At 47.1% G+C, this 27549-nt stretch overlaps 1 protein-coding gene across 1 annotated transcript; it reads right to left on the reverse strand.

Moving 5' to 3' along the window:
* On the reverse strand, window positions 1–27549 carry LOC144159265 (solute carrier family 22 member 2-like). The gene is made up of 9 exons (XM_077690643.1): window positions 27316–27549; window positions 17243–17674; window positions 15594–15697; window positions 10549–10703; window positions 8619–8787; window positions 8239–8469; window positions 6667–6881; window positions 2792–2973; window positions 1–1449 (listed from the first exon to the last, which is right to left on the reverse strand). The coding sequence occupies exons 2-9, from the start codon at window positions 17621–17623 to the stop codon at window positions 1273–1275; spliced, it is 1614 nt and encodes a 537-aa protein (XP_077546769.1). The 5' UTR covers window positions 17624–17674; window positions 27316–27549; the 3' UTR covers window positions 1–1272.

The following is a 27549-nucleotide window of genomic DNA, read 5'->3' on the forward strand; positions in this document are numbered from 1 at the left end:
ATTTCAACGTTATTTCGGGTGTTTACATGCGAAGCTACGGGTGAGGCGCGCCGTAGTTGATGGTTACGCCTGAATTCATGCTAACTGGGAATACTTAACCCGTTCTGAAATCTTCAAACATGGTTGTTTTTATTTTTCGCCGCCATCGAAAGAAATAGCCGCCGAAACAAGGCTTGAACCTGCGTACTTGTGCTAAGCAGCATAAAGTCTCAGCCACAAACCCACACCGGATGGCTTCCGGATACTCTTGCATCGATTAATCGTCTGCTTAATTATAGACCCTTTCACTAAAGAAAACCGAGGCTTCTGCATTGCCTCGCTTTGCATAAATATGCATTCTACAACATGGAAACCTGATACAAATTCGCCTATTCGAATTCATGTGGGGCTTACACGGAAATGCGCGTTGCGAACTTGCGGGTATTCGAAACACTGAGCGGCTGAAATTTGTATTTGCGTTACAAAACAAAATTTTTATTTGCGTTACAAAACAATCTAGCATTGTTCCAGCGTATGTTTGGAAAAGCAATACGTCTTCCATAGGAAGCAGCTGGGTGTAAGAATATTCAAAACACAGCCGTTCTTTGTATGCAAGCCGGATGAATCATCTATTTCACCGAACCGTTTCCTCTTTGGGTGCTGCCTCAGGCACGTCGGTCACCGGATCTTCGCACAATGGGCCATAAAAGACTTCTCTTTTAGAAAGACAGGGTACACGAAAAAATAAAACCAAGTTCCACCCAGTGTGAACTCTGCTGAAAGAGCGGAGCTGCGGCTTTCTTGTGCCAACTAGAACGTCAACGAGGGCTCTCCCGAGAACGGCAGCGCAGTCACCTCGCAAATTCTATGATTGGCGCAAGAAAATATGCAGCTATACGTAAGCAGCAGAAGGCTCCCTCCCCTCTCCTTCCCCTAGCGGGAAGGGAAGGAACTCGCTCTGCGATACTACCACGCCCTTTATCTGTGGGTCTGGGGAACCGCTTCTGAATGGCGATTTCCAAACCCACCGATAGAGGCCGCTGGTGTGTCTGGGGACCTGCTTCTACCCCTGCGTGACGGACGACCTTCAGCAGACAGACAAAAATGGTCGGCCTACAGATCGCAGATTGACAAAGCCCATTCCTCCCGTATAGATGCAATTGAGCAGAAGGCGCTTCTTTGCACATCAACAGCCGGCACTTGAAATAATGCAGGAGAGATACAGCCCTGCAGAAGCAGATATAGAGACCAACAGGGATCACATCACTTCGGATGATACCATATGAACCCAAGTCAGCATGTGTTCAAAGATCTTCGATCCTTCCGCTTCAATGCGATGTCTTCAGCCTCCCGGAACGTGTCCGGCAGTTCAACACCACGAGTCTCCGGCAACACCGCGGCCGTCGCTGCACCCGCAATGCCAGCCAGTGCAAGCAGGGCAGAGGAAACTGTCAGGGGTGCGTGCTTGTTCTGGAGGGCGTGAAGAAAAAGTATTCGTGAGTTAACACGCGTTGTTTCGAGTTAAGCCTTAGATGAAACAAGCTTCTTTCCATTCTCCTATAAGTAGAAAAAAAATATTCGGATGTTGTCTTAATTCTGACAGGGAATGCGAAATATACCTGGCGCACACATTAGCAGAGAAGAAATGTGTAAAACTCTTTCTTCGCGGCTCCATATTGTACACCTTTTGATAAGGCCCCACTGTCACAAGAATTATCTGAAGGTTATTCTTAAGCAGGGTTGCCAGGTTCTTAGAGGAAAACGTTGCAGGAAAATTGTCGAAAGTAGCCAGAAAGTTGCCACTATAAAGTGAATGTTTAAAAGGGGGCCAAAAAGTCGCTATTTTCAGCAAGGCGATGCTAGTAAGTCTTTTTTTATTACATTGGCGGAAAAAATTTAGAAATTTCAAGAAGTAGAATACCATATTACAAATTTATTAGTTTTCTGTGGTGCGAGAAAGCGACAGCGGTTGATTACTGTCTGCAAAAAAAAAAGGTAAAATAAGCAGGTTTAGGTGAAGCATTCAAAGAATTCAATGACTTGGAATGAGTGTTTGCTGCACAACATGTTTTACCGCTTTTACTGCCTGTTTACATACTTTTCCAACCCCTCTACATGACATCTCAAGCTCTTGTAAACTACCGAAGCATTACACTTTCAACCGATGGCGTCGCTTGACGGGTTGAACGTTATTCATACGATATCAGGCGCAGGATATTAAAATGACCAAGGAAAATTTCCGTTTTTTCCGGCAAGTAGCGCTGTGCGGTGGTATGTTTCAGTGACTGATTTGTTGGTTCCTGTTGTGTACTTTGCCACATAAACGTCTTATGTCTAAATGTTTGTTCTGTTCTTGGTGAATAAACACGGGCTTGTCCCGTCCTGCCCGTATGTGTTGTCATTTTCACGCAAAGCCCATGTTTATTCATCAAGGTTCACCGACTCGCCCAACAACGAGTTCTTCTGAACTTTGTTCTGTTATGTTTTTTTTTTTTTAAGTTTGTCTCTACGGCTGAAATGCACTGAAAGGTCAGAATAGGCACCTCTTTGGAAAGTGCGGCCTCCGAAGGGCCTGTAAATATAGAAAATCACCAATGCTCAAAGGATCTACAAAGTAGCCAAATCGCAATAGACACATTTTCGTCGACATGACTCTCGAAAAGTCGCCAGTATGACGACAAACCGCCAGACCTGGCAACCCTGCTCTCAAGTGCGGTAAATTCAAGATGCGTCGGCAGAAGTGACCTCAGCCCTACCAGTGAAAATCCAAGCATGTGGGCCTCCGAGAGGCCATTACTGCGCTTTTACTCACCAAGTGGCTAATGAATGGAGCCAATATGCCACCAATGCGGCCCACGGTGAAACACGCAGCAAAGCCGAACCCGCGAACGGCCGTGGGGAAAAGCTCCGTGGTCCACACCCACCTCACCGAGCCAGACAGGACGAGAAAGAAACGACCCGCCATGGACATGGATAAGCTCAGGTAGGGGATGCCTGCACACGACAAGTAATTTCAGGCCTAACTGCTCTTCCCAAGACACCATTCGCTCCGCGCCTTTGGGAGTTATTGATGACACACTAACGCGCTAAGTTTGGCGAGTTGCTTACTAAGAGGGCAATTCATCGTGCTGGCGAACATTAACATAATCACAGAGGTAAAGAAGAGACGAAACACACGCTAGAAGCGAGTGTTCCGCTTCCTCTTTACTTTTGTCTCTGTGTTAATGTTCGCTAGTACGATAATGACACACGAATGGTACCTGTGTAGTGGAGTATCGCGATCCCCGTAAGGTGCACAGGAGGGACATTTTAACGAGAAAACGTTACTACAGTGCACTGTAAATTGATTTGCACCCTTTTTTCTGTAACTTACACCCTATCAAAGAACAAAGCACTCTTTGACAGGGTGTGATTAACGATATAACGCCCTCTAAGAAGGTGTATTCTTGTGTTCTCGCTCGGTTGTAAGGTTGTTATACACAAAAAAACTGGGGTTGATTCCTCTGTCATAGGAATCAGTAAAGTGAAATGTGCTGCGAAATCTGCAGCTGAGCATGATTTGCGGGTCGGCGGCTGCCTTGTGGGTGTGCTTGGCGAGCGACTGTCCTGCTGGCGGGTCGCTTCGGCAAAAGTGTACTGGCGCCATTTCCGTGATGGATATGACGTCAATAAAATCTTGGTGTATCCCGGCATAAAACACTTTCGTTTTAAAATATAAAACCAGAAAACGAACAACCCTTACTATAACGTTCTCTTTAGTTCTAAAGGTTGCTTCCGCGCAAGAAGACCCTGTGTGCAGGGGTGCACCCTTTACACGCTGCTTGCTTCGTTGTACTGGCGTCACTTCCGTGATGAATATGACATCCCTCAAGTGTTTTTGTATCCGGGAATAAAACACTTTCGTGTTAAAACATCCTAAAGGGTGTTTTCCTTCGTTTTTTTGTTGGGGTGTAAAGGGGTTAGTTATAAAGACCTATTTGCGTCCTTAAGAATGTAAACAATTTAACAGTGTAGGCTTAGCTCTTTTAGGTATTGCAGTGCCCTAGCAACTCTAGCCACTAGCAACTCTGCTTCTTTAAATGCATGATTCAAGAAGACGAGGTTAACTACTGGCTTACCTCTAGTTGAACGTTTTTTCTTCATCCGGTAGATAAATCCAAAGTCGTCATAGTAGCGAAAGATCCCAAGTATAACGCACGAAGACCGCAAATGAACTCCTGCCGATTGCGCGCGCATCGCTACACAGTGCACGTAGTGTCGATATCGGTATCCGCGCCGCCGCGGCTGTGATGTTCGTCCGAAAGAAAACCTAGTTCCACGTACGCAGACACGAACCTGCGGCTTTCGCGCGTGTTCGTGATCTAACGCTGGTGCACAGGCATGCAAGCAGTTAGCGAGCACGCGTCGTACTGTGTTCAAGCAAGTATGACGATAAGGGCAGCTCCAACTTCCCATGTTGCATGAAGCGACTCTTTGAAATTCTACCCCTTGCGTAGCACATTGTTTACAAAGCGTAGCCCCGTGTTCCGCGTTGGTGGGACATCACGGACCCGTGTGATCAGTCACCCAGTCTTGGTGCGTACAGTCGTGTGCGATTTTTATGTAATCGCGCAAGCTTCAACCGATAAAGGTGATAACGCCCCCTCGCGGCATTTTTCAGCGCGCCTGGGACCTAGTTTATGCATTCTCCTCTCCTTCGGTCGCTGTTCCTTCAAGCAGCCACCACTCCCGCGGCTAGAAAACCTCCGTTTCCACTTTATGGTGATTTTGTGTGGTTGTAATCACGTGTGCGCTTTCTTCCTGGTTATCGTGAGTGGCGATACCACCGATTGTTATAAATGCCCAGCATTTCCCCATGTCTTTGTGCGCTTCTTTTCGATAACTGCTGTAAGATACGACAAGTTGTACGTCGTCGCTGCGTGCGCGATAAAAAATACGAAGACGTTACTGGTTTAGCCCCGGGAGTGATGGCTGCTTGAATAAACAGCGACCGCGGGAGAGAAGAATGCGTACGCTTGGAACCTGGCGGGGTAAAACAAGCCGCGCGGGGGCGTTATCGTCGTAGTGGGTCGACGCTCGCACGATTACCTTCAAATCGCACGCGACTGTACACCGCCTGTGTCGGTTTTCTCCGTAGACGCGAGAGATCACCCCGATCGCCGCCGACGTCTTGCGCACGCATGCATGTTTGGCATGTACGATGCCGCGCGCAACTTGAGTCGAAATTGCCGGCAGCTCCGCTGAAACCGGTGCGCACCTTTTATGATGCATGGTCAGTCAACTTTTTTATTGTCGATAACGAACCCATGGCAGAGGGAAAACAAAACAAAAATTTACACCATCTTCCCGCGAGGGGAACCATGGGGTAGATGCGACGCATCGGGGGTTGCCGTTGCGTTTCCGTTATGTTAGTGATGTCAGCGTGTGGATTGCTGTTGTTGTGTATCCTATTTACGCAGCATGTTCACCCCCGATGCGTCGCATCTACCCCATGGTTCCCCTCGCGGGAAGATGGTGTAAATTTTAACCGAGCGCAAGCTGCGCGCTAACGCACAGCTGGTACGGCGACGGGAGCGAGCGCAAGTTGCGCGCTCACCGCGCTGACGCACAGATGGCGCAGCGGTGAGAGCGGCGGAGCGCGCAGCTGCCGCGGCGAGGTGAATGGGGGAGAGATGCGGACTACGCCGCGACAACGCGGGACAAGGCGAGTTAAAGAGATGCGTTGCATCTAAAAAATCGAGACGCGTTTTTTTAGTTTTGTCAAGCTTAGTCCACTCATGTCACTGAACGCTGCGTGCAATCGTTACACGAATTCATATGCTTGCACGTTTAGAATGCGCGGCGGAAGTAATTGGGTGCTTTTTACACAACTGCATTATACAATATTTACGTATGAAAAAAAAAACATCGCTAATGAATTGGTGTGCGTAAATGGCAGGTGTTCATCTCCATGCTTACGCCCTCACTGAACAAGAATGAAATTGCAATTTTACTCCTCCTCCTGGAGAGAGGAAAACGATGTGCAGGTTTACTATTCACTTGTGGAGGAGCGGAACTGGCGCTGCACTCCGCCCCACACGAGAAGAGTACGCGGTCAGTTTTGCTCTTCCTCCTCATGGGGAGCGAACATTGCATCCAACTCCCTCCCGCGTTCGAAGGAATTGCGCCAACGCTTACAAGAGTACAATGACTGTTGGACTCTTCAAATACTCCCCCAATTTATTTTAGAGTGCGGGAGTACCAACAAATGCCAGATGTCCCTCCCAAGATCGCCTCTTCCTACGATACGAGCATAAGCGAGATCACCCGATCCAGGAGACTCAGCAAGATCTTGTGTAGAGGCTGCGGAGATGCAGCTGCGGTCAGGGGGTCCATGAACTAAAAACGCTTTAAAATTAGCACCTGACACTCAACTAACCGGGCTTTTTTAAACATTTTCCAGATATATCGATCATATCTCCCCCCCCCCGGTGTTGTCTCGTGGTTTTGTCAACTTAGTTCTCCTTGCAGGTCACCATGCTACCTGCTACCTTCTATTTCTTCTTCTGGACAGCTACTTCTCAGCTCGCCAGACGGTCTACTAAGAAGGCGAAGTTCGAACAAGTCCAAGTCACCATGCTAAAAAAAGTCCCCGTAACGCGACAAGCTCTGAGATACCTACGTAAGACAACCTCTCTAAATACTCACCGCTGTAGGAGAATTGAGCAGCGACTGCTGCTGTTGTGGCGAGGAGAAGGGCGACAACCTTGGAAGGTCTCCGGCGGCAATAGTAGACCACCCCGAGGCCCACAAACGCCGCGGGTATCTCCGCGGCCGTTGAGACGGCGAAGTTGACGTAACTGCTGCCCTTGATGTCAGCCGCGCCCAAAATGACGGCGAGCATGATGAAGCTGTCGCAGAACCTGCGGATGTCCACAAGGCCACGTGGAGATGCCATCGATGTTCCACTTGAGCCGTTGCTTTGCCCCCAACCAGGTAACTTGAGAAGTACGTTTCTCCAATTGCGACACTTCTTGTCGGGACTGAGGATCAAGCACAGGCCTTACGGGTTCTGAGGCGGGGTTCACATAGCCACTCGGCCAGAACAAGTCCCCTTATAAGAATAAGCGATCTGCGTTCAATAAGTTCAATAAGCTCGCCTTACGTAATTACACAGTCAAGGATGAAGAAATATTCACCACCAGAAACGGCTAGGGTACAGATGGTTGGTTCATAACTGTGCACGTTCGTTTGGTGTAAAAAGCTGGTCCAGCAATAATCCCACTCAAACCCTCAGTCGCTTTATTTTTATTGGCCGAGAATTGATATGGACTTCGCACACTATGCTAGCAACGCTTGTATTCATGCATGTTTGATAGCACGCTGTCTTACTTGCTTGTTAGCCGGCTTAGTAAGGCGGAGCATGTCGGCGTGGTATGCTATCGATAGCTTTTTTTCGGGAAAAAAGGTCAACTAAAATTTTAGTACAGTCGATATCTCTGTACGGACAGCTCGAAGAGAAAGCGTGATCCGCAGCCATGCTCCCATTGATGAAGAAACGGTTGCGTTCTGGCTTCTTGAAACAATTACAGATCTATTGACATTTTCATCATAACAACATGAGGAGTTGAATAATTGATCAATTAGAAGATCGCGTCAATATTAATACTAACCGTATAACAAAAAGCTTTTTGAGGTCATTGTCAAACGAATGCACAAACAAATATGCATAACAAATATGTATATGCAACGATGCATGTACAAATTGTATTATTAGGCTCGAAAACAAGCGTAAACAAACTATCAAACCTCAAGCTGGTTTTTTTTATCGTTCTAATATACTTTACGTAGGTATAAAATGATGCTTGCAAACTTCACGTTTTGGCGATTTTTTTTAATTGCTTCTTAAAATGGAGAGTTATTTTTATTAAAATCAGGATATATATATACATATATATATATATATATATATATATATATATATATATATATATATATATATATATATATATATATATATATATATATATATATATAGCTTAAATAAAATATTGCCAGTGTGACATCAAGTAACACATTGCAGTGTTAGCACAAGAAAAGAAGTTTATGGGCCCTCATATTACTCATTTCGACTAATTATAACACTTTTTTGACTGCCTGCCTTACAGTTTTTGAAAGTTCCTGGAGTTTACTTGCGCGTCCGGTATTACAGTTAACTTGACTTCGAATACCCCGCTCATGAAATAGAAATGGACATCATGTGTGGACACATGGACTTACCAGAGGACAAAAAGAAGCAGCGTGTTTCTCCTAATTATTGGGTGCTTGAATATCTCGAGAGAACCAACGGCCCGAGTCGAGGACCCTCGAACCTCCACCACAAGACCGTGAACGACGGACGTCAAGTCGGGTACCAGACGCCGATTCATCTTGAGTATCTTATAGATGGCGCGCTCCGCCTTCTCTTCTTGGTTTGTGGTGATGAGCCAGCGTGGGGATTCTTGAATCACACTGGGGAAACAAGTTGCCTCTGAAATTCATTGAATATCTAAGGCGCTTTGATGTCAGGACACGACATTCTATCTTACCGGCGTGTTTTCCAATCAATCGCCCCGTCATTCCCTAAAACCTTTTTCCACAAAAACTTTAAGCAAGCTCACAGCATGAATGGCAGGCAGGCTAATACGCTGAGTGCCGAGACCAGCTGCAAGAGTTTCCAGTTGCCCAGGACGTAGGCAACGCCGGGCAAAAGCAGGGTCGGTATTGCAAATCCTGCTGTGTATCCCAGGTTGAGGATCGTCCGGTAGCGGGGGTCGAGGATCTCGGCAACTGCGTCAAAGAGCGTACTTTTGTTACCGTGTTCTTAGAGTATAGTTTGTAAGAGTAAACTGTGAGAGGAAAGCTTAAAGTATCTCTTAGCTTCTGTGGTTTGAGATCGACAGAGTGTCGTTTCCAAGACCCGCTGTTTTGTCCAAGTAAAGGAAAAAACGTAGACCTCAAACAATTGTCGATTATCAGAGCGTCATCTCGGATACTAAGATGACTGAGACTGGTCGGTTTATTCCGCGGGTTGCGAAATATACCCGAGGAAGGAAGGCGAGAAGGAATTACGATAGAAAGGAAGTGCATCCAGCAGTACAGACAAAACACAAGATCTATACACGTGCATTGACCAAAATGTTAGCAATGGTTATACAGCGCAGCGACCTAAGACGTGGCAAGAGGCGCGAGGGGCCGCGGCGGCCGCTTTTCTGATGCAGGCGAAAAGCAAAAACACCCGTAAGTACGAGATTTCGCCGCACGTTAAAGATCACCAGGTGGTCAAAATTAATCCGGAGCCCTCCACTACGACGCGCCTCATCGCCTGCGTTGCGTAGGCGCGTTAATTACTACAATCAATCAATCAATCAATCAATCAATCAATCAATCAGATGCGCGAGGCAAGTTAAGGCCATCCTGGACAGTGCAGCTTGGTTTTTTATGAATCCAGATAGCGCATTTTTTCACCTAGTAATTCAACAGACGGCTTATTAACCCAATCGCCGCCTGCCTCGTGAATGAGGCAAGCTTCATAGATTTCACGCTCGCGCGTGCTCGCCCAGATTCCACGATACGCGTGTTGCACGGACGTATAAGGGTCAGAACGAGCATGAAATATATGAAGCTTACCTCATTCACAAGGCAGGCGGCGATTCGGTTAGTAACCTGTCTGTTGAATAACTAGGTAAAAAATGCGCTATCTGGATTCGTAAAAAAACCAAGCTGCACTGTCCAGGGACGGTATTCTCGAGTTTTGTCCCTTTTGCGTCCCCTTCAAAAGTGTCCTTTTTGGCGAGCCCTGATTGGCTAAAAGCAAACAACCAGAAGTGACGTAACGCAAGCGCGGCAAACCTAATGCGAACGTTTACTGTTTAACCGGAAGTACGTCACGGTGAAAGGGACGCAGAAGGGACGTTTTCAAAAGGGACAGTTTCGCGAACACCGCCCAAGGATAGCCTTTCCTTGCCTCACACCTCTGATTGATTGATAGATTGATTGATTGATCGCTTGATTGATTGATTGATTGATTGATTGATTGATTGATTGATTGATTGATTGATTGATTGATTGATTGATTGATTGATTGATTGATTGATTGATTGATTGATTGATTGATTGTAGGGTTTAACGCGCCCACGCAACGTAGGCGATGAGGCGCGCTGTAGTGGAGGGCTCCGGGTTAATTTTGAATACCTGAGGATCTTTAACATGCGCCGAAATCTCTTACACACGGGCGTTTTGCTTTTCGCCTCCATCAGAAAAGCGGCCGCCGCGGCCCCTCGCGCCTCCTGCCACGTCTTATGTCGCTGCGCTGTTTAAGCATTGCTAACTTTTTGGTCAATGCACGTGTATAGATCTTGTGTTTCGTCTGTACTGTTGGATGCACTTCCTTTTTATCATGATTCCTTCTCGCCTTCCTTCCTCGGGTATATTTCGCCCGCCGCTGAATAAACCAAACAGTTGCTGTTCAGCGCCGTGTGCCGTCATTTCTTGTCCCGTCTTTTTGCGCTGTTTCGAATTTCGGTCAGTTAGGAAGCAATGGAGACTTACTCAATGCCACCGAACTTGTCTGTGTTCCTGCAATGCCTATGCACGTGAAGAACCGCAGGGCGTTGTACCAATGAACTGAGGAGGACAAGGCGCTGAGAGCACCGAAAAGCGCGACGCAGAACACGGAGCCGAAAAACGCCGTGCGACGACCGATCCTGCGAGAAACGTTGAAACATGAGAAGGCATACGAAAACAATATTCGCGGGGTTTACTGCGTTCACAGCTTCTTTTGATTGTAGTACGGAACAGCGACTTACAACCGATAACAAAGTGCGCAGGATGAGCATATGCTCACAAGTGAAATTTTATTTGAAGGATTATATATCCGACACAGACACTAGGGTAGAGTAGAAATAAAAAAATCAGCATTAAAAAGTTGCAGATTTTAAGAAGGCGAACTAATTGTGCACATTGCGAGGAAGCACCAAGAAAAGCTTTTGCCGCTTCAAACCACGTTGGAGAAAACTGACATGAGAAGGCGCCCACAGTGTAGTAGATATGATAAGACTCCAAAGCTTTGCGTGTCTCCTAAACCCTGTGTAAATACAACATCGCAGACAACATAACCAGGCAGGTAGCCACATGCGCGATAGTGTGCAGATAAGGAAGAAGGTACGTTACTTTTACAGCAAAGCTGTGTACCGCTTGCGTGTATGCATTCGCTGCGTTCGTTCCCCGGCGGCTGTCCTGCGCGGTTTATGTGTGTATCAGGGACAGAAGCTCTTCGCGGCAAAGCCAGTTTTACGCGAGTGCTCGGCAGAAAACGGCCATAACTCTCGTTTCACTTAAACGAGAGTTCCACCCAAACGAAAAACATTATAGAACAATTAGCGGCTAAGAAGACTGTCGTCACGCCATACTTTATCGACTCTGGACTATATCGAATGATATTTTATCCTGCAGCTTCGCTATGGTTCAAGCCTTGCGATAGTTGGTGCAAGCTCCACCAGCTGAGTTGGAAGAAGCCTGCAATGCTAAGGATGACTGCATCCACCACTCGCCGCGAAGAAGACGACGACCTCTTCGACGCATATAACCACGATTACTAGCACCGCAACTACGCAAATAAACTATGATACTGAAATTAACGATGTCTCCGGCAGTGCTCACCCATAATGGGTTTTCATAACTTGGAAGGTGGCACTGAAGTTATAAATATTGTCAAATTGCCGTATGCTGCTAATGCAACGAAAGGGCAGCCCCGTGTCTGTATACTAGGCTGAAACTCTTCCCCTAAGTTTTATTGAGCTAATAAATTGGGAGTATGCTGCATTGACAGTTACCAAGCTTGTGGGCATAATGGAACAAATAGCACTGAGCTTAACACGACGATGACAGCATAACTGGAAAAAAATGACACACGGAACGGAAGATGCGCATCTTCCGTTTCGTTTGTCGTTTTTTTTTTCATTTATGCTGTCGTCGTCGTGTTAAGCTCAGCGCTGTTTGTTCCATTATGTCTAGATACCAACTAGCCCAACACCAAGCTTTACAGAAGCTTGTGGGGTTTCGGGCACTCCTTTGTACCGCACCTCGGTCAATGTCGTTCTTTGTTTTGGGCGATCAACCGTTCAGCTTTGCTATCCAACCACGTTCACATTATGAAGTAGGGGCGAATTTCAGAGCACAACGACCGCTTCGAAGTCCTGGTAACCTGGGGATCAATTCTCGAAAACGACGGGGCGTCGCTTTGAAACGACGGGGTAGGGCCATGCAAATGCATGTGTTCTGGGGTAGGGGCCGTCGCTTTAACAAAGCTGTGCAAGCAGCGGGAGCTGCAGAAAAGCACAGTGGCAAGGGCGCGAAGCGACACCCACTGCCCCCCATCGTTTCACTTGTCGCTTCGCACCCTTGCCACTGTGCTTTTCTGCAGCTTCCGCTGCTTGCACAGCTTTGTTAAAGCGACGGCCCCTACCCCAGAACACATGCATTTGCATGGCGCTACCCCGTCGTTTCAAAGCGACGCCCCGTCGTTTTAGAGAATTGGGCCCCAGGTGTAGGCACAACGACGCGATCGGCCAATCCACATTTTCCCGCGAGGGAGGAGACAGAAGGGAACACAGTGGAAAACGCCTGTGCGGTGAAGAATATACAGTTGACTCGCAATAATTCCAATTCGAAGAGACCCCAGTGTTTTGTATGAATAATGAGAAGTATGAATTATCAGAACTTTTCATAAATACGACTCGGGGCAACACACCAACTTGTTTTGTAATGAAGCACTCACATATTTATTAATAGCAAACTCCCACAAAGTACTGCAGTGATATGCACACTTTGAAAAAGGTTACGAATGGATGACTGCCTTGTCTTTGCATGAGCATTCGAAACAGTTTTCGATGCCAGCAAGGACAGCCAGTTCATTCCTCTGAAACGCGTAGGTAACCGGCTTTGCTTGTTACTGATTGTGATACAAGGGTGCAAATGTGCAGCTATAGAATTGGCAAATGTAGCCGATATTTCCCGGCATGGTAGAGCAAAAAGTACGAATTTACCGAATTTATGCTACGAAGCAGATTGAATTCCGCGGGATTAGAATACATTGAAAACATAGCGGGCCAACAAAACTTTTAAAATTTGTTTGAATTAAGCGAAAGATTGAATTATCCGAGTTTGAATTATTGCGATTCTACTGTAGTTGGCAGAGCGGTTAGTACTGCAACCTCGTTTTGATTTATCTAGGAAGGTATCAATCTTTCTCTGCATGGTCGGACACACACGACCGAGCTTGAGGGGTGCTGTAGAGGCAACGTTCACACCGTATGTATTCTCTGCCTTCCTAAGGGCGAGGCAAACGCAATGCACGCAAGGAATGGCTAGACGCTCATTCTTATCCTTTCGTTTTAGTGTCAGCTTTATTATTTTTGGATTTCTTCAGAAGCCTTTCGCAAAATTGCGCAATAGAGAAGTAACCGGCTGCTTCGCGACTAGGTACCCGGAATTTAAAATAGTCCCCAAACTGATGCACACATGATTTCATAAAGGCAGATCGGAGTGTGTTCTTATCTGTGTCGTTCTTTTACGTGTTTTAATGGGATTATCCGTGATTCTCTAGCGGCTAACACGAGCACGGACTTAAACGACAACAATCATGACCCTCCTTAAACTTCAGATTGGGGTCCGAGTACTTTTGTTTTTCTTTATGGTACTTAACCCGAATACGATTTTTTTTTTTTGCTCCTTCTCTCCTCGAGTGTACTCGATGTACCCTGCTCCTTCAGTTAAGAAGGAGCCCCCGTTCTGCGCACATTTTTCAATCCTTCGTTTCCCCGTGATGTTTCATACCACTAGGAACAAAAACCATCTCGCCGAAATGTTTATGTTGTTGTTGCACGTGAGTGTTCAAATTGGGTAGTTGAGTTGCTTACCTTTATTTAAGAGAACTGAGTAAAATTATTCCTATCTATCGACGTTCCTAAATATTATGTGTGGCCCTGAACGCCAACATAGTTATCAAAAGAATTTTTTTTTGCATGTACAGTGATTTATCACGTTACAGTGTGCATAGCATAACAATGGTACATCAGAGAGGATCCTGCCGCAGCGCCTGCTATGATAGAACCTTCATTTCACGAGAATTCGATCTTATTTTCCTAATCTACCTTCTCTCGGTTTTTCCTAATGTTTCCAGTATGAAACTTCCAGAACAAACTGCCTTTCCTGCCTTGTAAGGGCATTTTCTAGTTCTTATCCACTCGGCCAACTTAGTAATTCAGTGCAAGGTGCAAAAAATAGTTTTTACACCCACCCAAACATCCGTGAGTCTGGGCACCTTGTGTGTGTGCAGTGTATGATGCTTACGTAAGTCTCGTTTTGAATTACGAATTTGAATGTTTTGTATCACCAGGGTAGGTGCCTTCAGCGCACCCGCAGCTGCAAAGCAATTTCGCCCGGAAGACGGGCATATAGTCGTTTAATTTAACGTTTTGGCGTGTCGATCGCTTCTTCTAGTATCAATAATTTGCTAAAACAGGCTTTTATCAAAGGTTAAACGGTCTAATCGCACAGTCGTACGAAACAAAGGCGAAGTACCAAAAAGACAAACTAAGAGACGCAACCTTTCCGCCTAAATACAGGACGTCTTATTATGAAATACAAGTGGTTACCTCGCATGATGTTTTTTTTTTCTTTTGTGACTAATCCCCGAATAAGAACATCCTGGTTGTAGCCGCAAGACTGTGACTAAACGTACAACCCCTCCTAGAACGCCTTCACATAGCGAGAGGTAAATTCTAGGTTTTGGTGCAGGTTAAAGATCCCCGGGTGGTCAAAATTAATCGGGACCCCTCCACTACGGCGCACCTCATTGCCTCCGTTGCGTCGGCGCATTAAACCCTACAATCAATCAATCAGACTTAAATTCTTGTTTTTGCTCTCCCAAAATGCATTTAACCTTGGTGCCGAGCAGTGCCTAATTTCCCGTCAAGCCCAGAGCCTACGAAGTGACCACCCCAGAAACTATCTGGTTCCTCAATGTCATGTGAACACGTACACCTACTATTTTTTCCCTAGAATAATAGCAGACGAATGAAATTACCGAATGCTATGCTTGATTCAATAACTGCAGAACATTTTGAAAACAATGTTACCAAATATGTTCAAGTGAACCCTCGTGAACGCCTGACTGTTTTTTTTTATCCATAGTAATGTTGGAGGTATCTGCTATAACTTTTCTCACGTACGTTGTAGGATGTAGTATTGTGAAGTATATTTCGTGATATATGTGATGTAGCATGTAAGTTGTAGAACGTAGTGTGGTGATTTATTGTTCTTTGTATCGTTTATGCATTACTTCTTTATGCTCAAAAGAACGGTTGTGATCAGATATCTACCCCATCGTTGTTACGGCCCAATCGGCCAACAGTACCTGGAAAAAATAATAAAATGCGTTTGTGTCAAACCTTGCATGTACGTGTTAAAACCACATATTTGGTGTTCATTCGTTAGCACTGGAATAGCAGCAAACCACTGAAGCTTTGATATCTATGTTCGCGTTTTCACGGCATTCCATGTTTCACTTGTAAAGACGTCCGTACCAACCATACCTGTCAGACAAGTGACCCATGAGGAGCGACCCCAACAAGGAACCGAAGAAGACAACGCTTGTCATCATCGAGCGCTGCCACTCATGTTGACACACAAGATTCCACTGAAACAGGAAGAGTTAAAAGGAAGCTTTAAATTCCATTAGAGTCCGGAGCATCGAATTGGAAACGCCGCATGCTTAAAGGAGACGTCGAGCATGGCAATTACCAATGAAGGATGGGTATTTCGAAAACATGGCGGAGTTAATTCGCAGAAAGGTAAAGCATGAAACACAGTTTTCGTCAGCGCATTTCGTACTTAATGTATTTTGCAGCCAACATCACTGCGCCGACTTCTGCGTGACCACATTGCTCAAACAATATTTCTGTTGTGACCAGTCACACCAAGAGCTTACTCGCTTTTTTTAGGAATCAATTATTAGTCGCTTGAAGGACCACCTAAGAAATTTTTGGCGATCTTCTGTCTCAGATGTCCTTGCACTGTCAACACCAACACACGACTAGTACTACTACTACTAACACCACTACTGCCACTACTACTACTACTACTACTACTGCTAATACTAATACTAATACTACTAAAACTACTACTATTACTGCTACTGCTGCTACTACTGTTACAACTTCTGGTGTTGCTGCTGCGTCTACTGCTACTACTACGACTTCTGCTCGACTACTACTACTACTACTACTACTACTACTACTACTACTACTACTATTACTGCTACTGCTGCTACTACTGTTACAACTTCTGGTGTTGCTGCTGCGTCTACTGCTACTACTACGACTTCTGCTCGACTACTACTACTACTACTACTACTACTACTACTACTACTACTACTACTACAACGACTTCTGCTTTACTACTACTACTACTATTACTGCTGCTGCTGCTGCTCCAACCTCCTCCTCCTCCTCCTCCTGCTCCCCCCTCCTCCTACTACTACCGCCACTACCACTAATACTAATATTATTACTACTACTACCACTACCTCCACTGCCACTACTACTACTAGTGCTAGCGCTACCACCACTACCACTACCATTAATGCTACTACTATTACTACTACTGCTACTGCTGCTCCTGCTGGTGCTCCTCCTCCTCCTCCTACAGCTACTGCTACTGCTACTCCTACTATTACTACTATTACTATTACTCTTACTATTGAGAGAGACGGGTTGTTCCTGGTGACCGCGTTTATTAGCTTGCTGACTCCGAACGTTCCGAGGAGGCCCAGCGCACGATGATGATGATCATCCACAGACAATAATGACGGTGGGAGGCTGGCTATGAGTGATTGAGGAGCGTACCCATTGGTGACCACAATATATGATGATAATGCCAGGTTCACGGGGATTATTCTCAATGCACATACCTGGTGCTCACACTATTATCATTACCACTACTGCTACTGCTACTAATACTACTACTACTACTACTATTACTACTACTACTACTACTACTACTACGACTACTACTACTACTGCTGCTGCTGCTGCTACTACTACTACTACTACTACTACTACTACTACAAGAACTGAGCACGTAACTCACCTTAGACAGCCGCTGACTATCTCTCCATGAATACAAGTGTTAAGTGAAGCAAAATGAACATATACTTTGTATTGTTAACAAGTCTGCGTCTGACCTCAGGCACAGCTGATGATCCAGGCGAGGACTCGTTGTAACTCCATTCTTCGCACGACACTGTCCTGGAGCGGTCGAAGCTCACATCTGAACCGTTGTCAGAAGAACCCACAAGAGGAAACATCCTGCAGGAATGGTACACGGATACAGACGAAAGCGAAGAGCTGTTCACTGTCGGGATGGCGTGTTCCTTCCACTGCTCTTCCGTCCAGTTTGTGAGAGACGAGAGGTGCGGTTTGGCACACCAGTGTTCCACGTCCGTTGCGATGAACAGTGCCGTAAACTGTGTCCATGACGACGGATACGCGCGCACAAATATCAGCGCCAAGACGGCAAAGTGGTAGAGACGGGGTGGCCCGATGACAACGCTTATTTCTTGCATATTTGAGATTGTTTGGTTACAAAGCAATGAAGTTCAAACGTTGTGGAGTGACTGAAAAGAAATCAAAGTAGAATGAAAAGTCACTAAATAGCGGTTACTTGAAAAGCTGCTTTTCTGTGAGAAAACCAGTTATTCAATTCTATGAGGGAGATAAAAATTAAGGGAATAGTTTTTGTAAGAACGTCACTTGTAGACGCATTACATCATGCAGCAGCTGTCATAATGAATATAGGTCTTTAAGGAGAAATGCAGTCATGCAACTGTGTGAAGGGACAGTCATTTTGTAGCAAAACAAACAATTTGAAATATTCTGTCCTGTCAGCCTATTTTTTCTTTCGTTAATAGTGGTAATTATTGTGGCAAAAAAGTAAAAACGTAAAAAAATGCTGGTAAAAAAGGGGTAAGTGGCCCAGTTAATTTAAAAAACCAATACCATATTATAAATAAACGAAGTTCCGCCATGTCGCGTTTCTTTCCTGTAGGACAAACAAACGAGAAGCCGTGAGGCTGTCTTTTCGCCTGTTGTCACAGCGCAAACTTTTAGCGCTTCAGTCCACAAACAGCAGATCGGTCAGTGCACTAGATGAGATGTCGAAGTACACAAAAGCAAGCCATTTCGCAATGACTAATTATGATCACGGGTTGCCCCAGTGCTTGAATCAGACGAGTTTTTCGTTTGATGTGATTACTTTACGAAGTCCGGCATTCCACTTGAGGCCACAGCACGCCTGAGCCACGAGCAGTGATCGCAGGGGAGGGAAACGTATGTCGCAGAATGAATTCGTTCTCCGCCCTGAATTCACTTCCTACCGCCCGAAAATCAGCTGGACCATTTTCGGGAAGCCTCCAGGATTCTGTGGACCCCAACAATATCCAGGTTGGCCCACCATTTGTTGCACAACGGCCGAAGTTCAGTCACAAACATCGACACGCCGCGCTAAGCCTAACCACCCAGTTACGTAGGCGGGATGGTAGCGCCGGGTAATCGGCGTCATGACGACTGCGACGGGATATGATCCAGACACCATGCAAGTCGTCGAAATTCAGACTTCGCCCGCAAATCACCCAGTATTTGACGAATTCACCGAATACGTGATCAAGAAGGAAAACGGTACGCCAGCAGGAACGTCTACAACAGGAGCAACTGCGCCAAGACGGTGTGACCACTGGGACGTAGAGTGCTGGGAACGCACTTCGGCGCCGACAGACACCGCGCAGCGCCAGCTGGAAGCCAGCGTTCATTCCGAAGCTGGGAAGAGAAGACTCCGTTGTCGTAATTAAGCCAAGAGACAAGATAAACCTTGCCGCGTACAAAGGCACGAACAAACTCGGAGCTGCCATCAGCACGGCTACAGGTATCCCTCTAGCCTTGCATGAATTGACCATCTGGCCTGCCTGGGACCAAGACCATCATCGTGGGAGTGCATAATTCAGAGCGCATAAGACAAGTGCTTGCCGTGAGAGAGCTCATCATAGACAGCGTATGGCGTGCAGTACAGGCACATCTCAAACCAGCCGAAGATACGTGCCGGGGCGTTATCAACGTAGACCGGGCAGTGACGGAGCAAGACATCTCAAGGGCCATATATTCGTCCGAAGCCCAAATCCTCAACATACGCAAGCTCGGACAAACAAACGTGGCGGTCCTGACTTTTGAGGGACGCAAAGTGCCGCGTCACATTTTCTACTGGAACGAAGCCATCCCGGCTCGCCTTTACCGAAAACCCACCCCGGCCTGCCCGCGGTGCGGGGCGGTCGGACATCGCGCGGACGTGTGCCCTACGCCCAACGCCCAATGGTGCCAGGCGTGCGGGACAGCGCAGCCGGGACTTGAACACAACTGCACGCCCACCTCCCTCATCTGTGGGGGCAGTCACCTCACTGGATCAGCGGACTGTGCCACCAAATTTAGACATCGCAGACCAGGGACAGTGCGCAACCGCGGCTCCAACAAAAGCACCAACCCGAGAGGCGCTGGTAACGACCGGCCCTCAGGTGCGGAATGACAGCTACAGCATCAACAAAAAGGGGATGGAGAAGATCCAGGGAACCAGGGCCGAAGGCACGCCAAACCAGCAACGAACCCGCCAGCAGTGGATCACACCAAGGTGAACAGCTGGGCACGGGTCGCTAGTTCCCCCCTCCTTCGTTGGCAATACAGGCGCTTAAAACCGAAAATATTCAGCTAAAGCGGGAGCTGGAACAGCTTCGCCAAGAAATTCGCACCGTCAAAGCCGAACGTAGCCTAGTCACACCAGCACCTCCATAGGACGGGGATGCTGGCAGTGAGGAGACTATGATCCCTACAGAAGATCCAGAAGGCAGGCAGCAGGTAGTGAACACACCTCTGGCGAAACAGGATGTCAGGGACTCTATTCGAGAATAAAACACACAGTTTGAACAAGTCCTGCTTCAAAAAGTAGAGGCTATTAAAACCGACCTTGAATCACACATTCCGATCACCATTCAGAACATCCTTCCTGCCATCCTCCAAAATATGATGAAACCTGCAACGGAACCCATAGATGCGCGGCTCAATGCTTGGGTGGTCAAAATTAATCGGCGACTCGGGCAGAGTGCCGAACGCCCGGTCCCATACACAGTTCGTCAGCGGACCTCGAAACCCGAAGGCAAATAATTGGGCTTACAGCGAAACTGTCAAAAAACGCGGGATGAAAGCAAATTTTACAATGGAATTGTAGGGGTTTTAACAAAAAGCAGAGTGCCCTATATTAATTTTTGGAAACACTTTAGAACATGCCAGACGATATTGCGATGCAAGACGTCAGAATATCAGTAAAATTCAGGTCGTACAGCACACACCAGTTAGATCCATCCACCTGTATCCTTGTGCACAAACAATGCACGGCAGCCACTAGTGACCTCGCCTTAGACCGGGATGTTGAACACACGTTCGTCAAAATATTACCCACCACACGGCTCCAAGGCGGCGTCTACGTGCTAAACATCTATAGCCGCCCAAGAAACCGGGAAGATACTTTTGCAGAAATCTTCCACAAAGCCATCCGAATTGCAGGAAGGTCACCACTTGTAGTTGTAGGAGATTTCAACGCTTACAGCTATCAATGGGGGTATCATAAAGAAGACTTCAAGGGGCGAAAATTAGCGGTAAACAAAGCAGACATAGGCTTTACCCTCCTTACAGACCCTTTTTATCCGACCCGCATAGGCAATAGTGTGGCTAGGGACACATGTCCTGATCTCTCCCTAGTTCGCAATGCAAAACGCTATGCATGTATCAACACTGAAGAAACCTTAGGTAGCGATCACCGCATCCTCATGGTGATTATGATGGTTTGATGTTTATGGCGCAAGGCCAACTGGGGCAAAGAGCGCCAAAACAATAGTCATATATGAGAGGTGATACCTTAAACACTAAGTAAAATCATCAAAAACAAAAGTAAAATCACAAAATGACAATGAGCATGGCTGGTGTATAGGGCCAGATTTCATGATGCGTGATAAGAAATGAGGTTTAAAAACTTGACTTCTGACAAATACTCAAACACACGTTTCACGGAAACAATGGCTTCGTCACATAGAAAAAACGATGGATGTAGCGGAATATGTTGTCTGTAGAGTTCTCTGAAGTGTTTGTGTCGCGTTGTGTGAAGTGCATTGCATGTGATTAGTATGTGCACTACGGATAGGGCCTCTCCGCACCTGCTGCACTGGGGTCTAGAAGACCCCGTCAGCAGATACGAGTGCGTCGCATGGGTGTGCCCTATCCGCAGCCTACCCAAGGCGACTTCCGTGTGTCTGTTGTGTGAGTCAGATGTGTACCGTCCCAAGTGTGGCTTTATTACATGTAGTTTGTTGTCTGTCTGTTCGTCCCAGTGTGTTTGCCATTTCCTACGAAGGTATTGTCAAATTTGTGGCTTAAGGTCACTCTGTGGTAGTATGGTTATATCTACTGTGTTCCTGAGTACAGCAAATGCGGCCTTCTGATCCGCAACCTCATTGCCAGCAATTCCAGCATGGCCTGGAACCCAGCACAACACCAGAACAAGTTTTTGGGCATATATAGACATGATAGTGTTGAAAACCATATGGACAATTCTGTTTTTGCATGGCTTGTATGATGCCAATGCGCGCACAACGCTCAAGGAATCTGTATATATGATGGACTTTGAGATTTTGTGTTCAAGAATGTGTTGTGCAATGAGTAAGATGCCATATGCTTCAGCTGAATAAATTGTGGTGTATGTGCTCATGGTTCTGCATGCATCAAAGTTTGGTCCATGAGCAGCGCAAGACACTATGGTTCCAGTTTTTGATGCGTCACTATAAAACTCTGCACATTGATACTTGTACTGCAGGGAGAAGAAGTGCTGCAAAATTGCTGTTTGTGGTACCCTGGTTTTATCAATATTTATGAAAGACAAGTCACAACACACAGGTTGAAGCTGCCAGGGTGGTAAAACATCAGTAAAGGAAGATGTGAAAATGTCTGAAAAGGAGATGTTGAAATCCGAAGCTTCCTGTCTCACTCTAAGTGAGAATGGCACAGGAACGGACGGTCGATTTACAAACACTAGTGATGTGGATGCATCATTAAAAACAGGTTTAAAAGGATGGTTATTCATCGATGAAATTTTGAAAGCGTAGAGCAAGTCCATGTACGTTCGTTGGTCCTCAAGGCACCATTTGTTACATTCAACGTATAGACTCTTTGCCGGGCTAGTGCGGAACGCACCCGACGCAAGGCGGAGGCCCAAGTGGAGTACTGGGTCAAGCATTTTTAGTGCGGTTTTTGATGCCGACCCATACACGACGCTGCCGTAGTCTAACCGGGACCCGACTAAGGCGGTAAAGACCCGGAGAAGTAGCTCCTTGTCTGCACCATAGGATTGGTGGGAGAGCACCTTGAGAATGTTTAGTGTTTTTAGGCATTTATGTTTCAGTGCTTTGACGTGGGGTATGAACGTGAGCTTGTTATCAAATATGACACCTAAAAACTTGTGCTCCCTTTTAACAGGAATAGATGCACGGCCAAGAGCAATCTCAGGGTCCGCACTAAGCCCGCGCTTGCGGGAGAACAGAACACAAGTACTTTTGCCCGGGTTCAGTTTAAAACCGTTAAGGTCCGCCCATCCAGCAAGCTTCTTAACACCGAGCTGTACTTGACGTTCGCAAATTGACAGGTTACAGGATTTAAAAGAAATTTGAACATCGTCTACATAGATGGAACAGGAAATGGTTGGTGGCAATGCCTTTCGGAGGGAGTTCATCTTAACTATAAACAATGTGCAGCTTAAAACTCCACCTTGCGGCACACCATTTTCCTGCACATGTATCCCGGACAGGGATGACCCAACCTTAACACGAAATGTCCTCGTGGACATGTAGCTAGAAATGGTATTAAACATGTTACCTGACACACCAAAGGACTTCAGGTCACTAAGGATGCCGTATCGCCAGGCTGTGTCGTAAGCCTTTTCAAGATCAAAGAATACCGTAAGGCAGAACTGCTTATGAGCAAATGCATCTTTTATGAAGGATTCCAACGCAACAAGATGATCGTTGGTGGATCGCCCCACCCTAAAGCCTGCTGGCAGCTCTCGAGAAGATCGTTGTACTCAAGGAAGTACACGAGCCTGCGATTTATCATCTTCTCGCGCAGCTTGCACAGGCAGCTTGTCAGGGCGATGGGATGATAACTGGCGGGAGAGGAAGGGTCCTTCCCTTCCTTCAGGAACGCCACTACTATGGCCTCCCTCCAAGAGTGTGGAATCTGCCCCGAAAGCCATATTTTATTGTATAGGTGTAGGAGTGTTTCAAAAGTGTCTGGGTGTAGGTGTTGTATCATGGTGTACGTAATCTTATCTGCCCCTGGAGCTGAAGGTTTACATGTGCTCAGGGCAACACTCAACTCATAGAGTGTAAATTCAGAATTGTAACCAGATTTTGACCTGTTAGTGTCATGTAGGGACTTCTTTTCACAAGTATTTTTATGTTTTAGGAAAGTGTTTGTGTAGTGTGCAGAGCTGGAAACGTGTTGAAAGTGTTGTGCAAGTGTGTTAGCCTGGTCTTCTAGTGTGTCCCCTGTTGTACTGACCAGGGGCAGGCTGTGTGTCTGTCCTCCTTTAAGGTTACGTATTCGTGTCCAGACTTTGTGAGTGTCGGTGTATGAGTTGATGGAAGTGAGGAAGGTGCGCCAACTCTCCCTTTTCGCCTCACGACGCACACGCTTCCCAAGAGCCTTTGCCCGTTTAAAGGAAATGAGATTATCTGGCATGGGGTACCGGCGAAGGACGCCCCACGCCTTGTTCTGGGCCTCTCGCGCCCGCCTACAGTCCTCGTTCCACCAGGGCCTCCTTGGGTTGCGGGACGCACTGGAGGCCTGGGGCATGGACTTTTCGGCGGCGTCGAGCATCCTCATGGTAACCGTAGAGGCGCAAACATTTAGGCACACGATACGGCAGACGAAACTTATCCCCTGGACCAAATTTAGGGAATCAGACCATCCGGCGCTTGATCAGGCAACGGGCTACCATGCGTGGGCTGCTGCTCTCATAGAAAGTAGAGATAAACATACCACCACTATACAGACGACTCAGGAAACACCGATCATCGACGCACATCTCATGCATATTTGGGAATCCCGTAGGTCCCTCACAAAACGCTGGAGCCGGCAAAAGCTTAACAGGAAACTTAAGCTAAGAATAGCACGACTCACACAGCAAGCCGAAGAATACGCCACGGTGCTTGCTCAAAATAATTGGATCGCTAAGTGCAACTTACTCACTGAAGCTCTCAGCTTGAGGAAAACCTGGCGCATATTACGATACCTTATCGAGCCGCCGGCCGCACACGGGGTGAAAGTGCACGAAACCTCAGACGCGCCTTTCATTTCTTTCAAGGTACTAACCAAGAACTAGCGCAGGCGCTAAAAACAGATATTTTTTGCACTGCCATCGATCAAGACGTGGTATCTCTTACTTACGAAGGGACGGTTAATAAGGCTCTCGATGCTCCTTACACTTTTGAGGAGGGATGCGGCTCCGGGCGGAGACCGCATCATGGTCGCTATGCTAGCAAACCTCAGCAAAAAATATATTCAGGAGCTTACAGACTTCATTAACGCAATCTGGGATGGCGCCCCAATTTCGGACGAGTGGAAAATAACAATCGTGCACTTCATTCCCAAACGAACAACTTACGGCCTATTTCTCTAACTTCGTGTGTTGGAAAACTCGTGGAAAAGATGGTCTGCACGCGTCTCTCTGCTTACATTTAAGAACAGGGTCTCTTCTCCCCAACCATGTTTGGTTTTCGTGCACACCTGTCAACCCAAGATGTTGTCCTCCAGCTTAAACGGGAGGTAATCGACCCCCCTCACGGAGAACATGGGGACAGGGCCGTCCTAACACTATACTTGAAAGGTGCATTCGACTACGTAAAGCACAGCAAAATTCTTAGTAACCTAAACTCCACGAATTGCGGGCACAAAACATTTCGTTATATTAAGGATTTTCTTCAGGGAAGGAAGGCATACATAAAAATCGATCACACAAAAATCATAGGCCCGTACAGATTGGAACTAGTGGCACACCTCAAGGTGCGCTGCTTTCCTCCCTTCTGTTCAACGTGGTCATGATGAAACTTCCTGAGAGACTCAGTTGACCAGCTGTCAACCGGAGGACCCGACTGTCTTGGTGAAACAGGCCACGACGGCGAGGGCAACGCATGGATTCCCGGACTAGGGCTCAAAATGGTAGACGGGGTCCGCCACGCTATATACGCGGACGATATTACTTTGTGGACCACAAGCGGAAGCGTCGGAGAAATCAAGGAAACCCTCCAGGCAGTAGCTAGCTTAGTGCACACGTACGCTGAAGAATCCGGCCTCAAGTGTGCGCCGGCGAAATCCGAGCTGCTTCACATAAACCGTGACAAAGTAGAAGTACCTAAACTTCACATTACTTTGGGCGGCACTCAGATATCCGAAGTGGAGACCATCCGCGTGCTGGGCCTGTAAATTAATAAAAAAGGCAATAACGCCGTTACCCCTAATAAACTTAAATCCACGTGTGAACAAATCAGCGACATTATCGGTCCAGTATCAGGCAAACACGGGGGTGTCCAGGAATGCGAGACACTCCGCCTAGTACAGGCATTCGTCATCAGCCGCATAACATATGCGGGGCCCTATCTCAAGCTACGACCATGTGATCTAAAGAAACTTGACATTATGATCAGGACATTTGTTAAGAGAGCCCTTGGACTCCCTTCTAAAACGTCCACCGAATGTTTAACACAGCTCGGGGTGCACAATACGATCACTGAGCTCATAGAGGCTCAGTAGATGAGCCAAATCATGCGACTGTCAGTGACAAATACTGGCAGGCAGCTCCTTGAGGATCTCCGCATCGCTCTACCCACTACCACTGAAGACAGAGCGTACATTCCTCCCGCTTGGCGCCGCAAACTAATCGTTAAACCTCTGCCCCGTAATATGCATCCTGACCGAAACTCAGGAAGAAGGCAAGCCCGAGAAACAGCCATAACAAAACAATATGGCACCCGTGAAGGCGTGTATTATGTAGACGCAGCGGGACCCGCACCGGAGGGCATCTGTACGGTTGCGGTCCTGCACGATGGAACGCAGGTAGATGGACTATCGGTGAAAACGACTAAAATTGAGTTTGCTGAAGAGACGGCTATAGCACTCGCCGCCACTCACTCTGATGCAACGCACATAATGTGTGACTCACAACAGGCTTGCCGAAATTTCATCAGGGGTCGGGCAGCACCCCTAGCTAGAACAATTCTAACGAAAACTAATCCAGAAATATCCGACACCATAAAACAACTTGTATAGGTACTTGGCCACCAGGGAGTGGAGTGGAACGAGGCTGCGCACACAGCCGCCCGAGCGTCTCTCCCCTGGAGTACCTCTGACTTCCCAGGCTCTGACCGTACGCCCGCACCTTACCCGCTAACCACATTCTCTGAGGTCACAACACACTTGCGCCTCGGTAGGCAGGCGTTCCCGGTGCCCGCCAAAGACCTGAATAGAGCTGAGGAGCGCCATCCTCGCCGGCTGCAGACGGGCTCATTCTACAGCCCCGCAAAGCTCAAACACATCAACCCGTCCTTCTCGGGTTCGTGTAACTTATGCGGTCAGTGGGCAGATACGTATCATATGGTACGGGCCTGCCAATGTAATCCAGGGTTAAAAGCCAAAGTGAAGCCGACGAGGGAGAGTTGGGAGGCGGCCCTGTCCGGCTGCTCGAACCTGGAGTCTCAGCAGGCTCTCGTCTAGCGGGCACGGGCGGCGGCCTCGACCAATGGGATCCCGGACTGAGGAATACCACCCACGCTAGAGAGGCTTAACCGCCTCTCCCTCCCTTTAACTCTTTTTAAAGTTTTTCCTCCTCCTCCTCCTCGCAGAATGCCCGGCACAACCAGAATTTTTTCGCATGTACGCCACGACAGATTGTAATCTTTCTCATTCTCAAGACCCGTTCATAATGCCAATGGTCCGCGCATGCATAGATGTAATCGCGATATTCTTTATTGGTACGAGTACGAGAACCTCCACATTTTTTTTCTAATATGCAAACTCAACGACCCGTAGAGACCGCTTTGACGCTTACAAACGAAAAGCAAGACAGCGGGAATCGGTTTCCGTAATGCCCAGTGTTGCGGAAGATGTATCAACATACCGTCAGGGGTGAAGAGTATATTCCATTTGGCTTGTTCCAGCGTCCCTGACCGCAACTGAGATGCTCTTTCACGGGTAGAGAATAAAAAGCGGTCGGAACAGGAAATACCACATTGGCTAAGTTGCTGACGTCACCTGGGCGCTGTGACCGATGGCGCAAGCGGACTGCATGTGGTTGGGCCTCCAATACGCTCATGTGGTTGGGCCTCGAGGCCCAACCACATGCAGCGTATTT

The sequence above is a fragment of the Haemaphysalis longicornis genome, unplaced genomic scaffold (genome assembly GCF_048455015.1).
Source record: "Haemaphysalis longicornis isolate Haplotype H1 unplaced genomic scaffold, Haemaphysalis longicornis Haplotype H1 scaffold_10, whole genome shotgun sequence".
Taxonomy (NCBI): Eukaryota; Metazoa; Arthropoda; class Arachnida; order Ixodida; family Ixodidae; genus Haemaphysalis; species Haemaphysalis longicornis.

Excerpts from the sequence above, each read along its gene's own strand:
- LOC144159265 (XM_077690643.1), bottom strand. The coding sequence starts at position 17,623 with ATGCAAGAAATAAGCGTTGTCATCGGGCCACCCCGTCTCTACCACTTT. Across the intron at positions 10,704-15,593 it reads ATGGGTCACTTGTCTGACAG|GATCGGTCGTCGCACGGCGT; the intron begins GTATGGTTGGTA and ends CGTTTCTCGCAG. Across the intron at positions 8,470-8,618 it reads GCCTGCCTGCCATTCATGCT|TGTGATTCAAGAATCCCCAC; the intron begins GTGAGCTTGCTT and ends TTGTTTCCCCAG.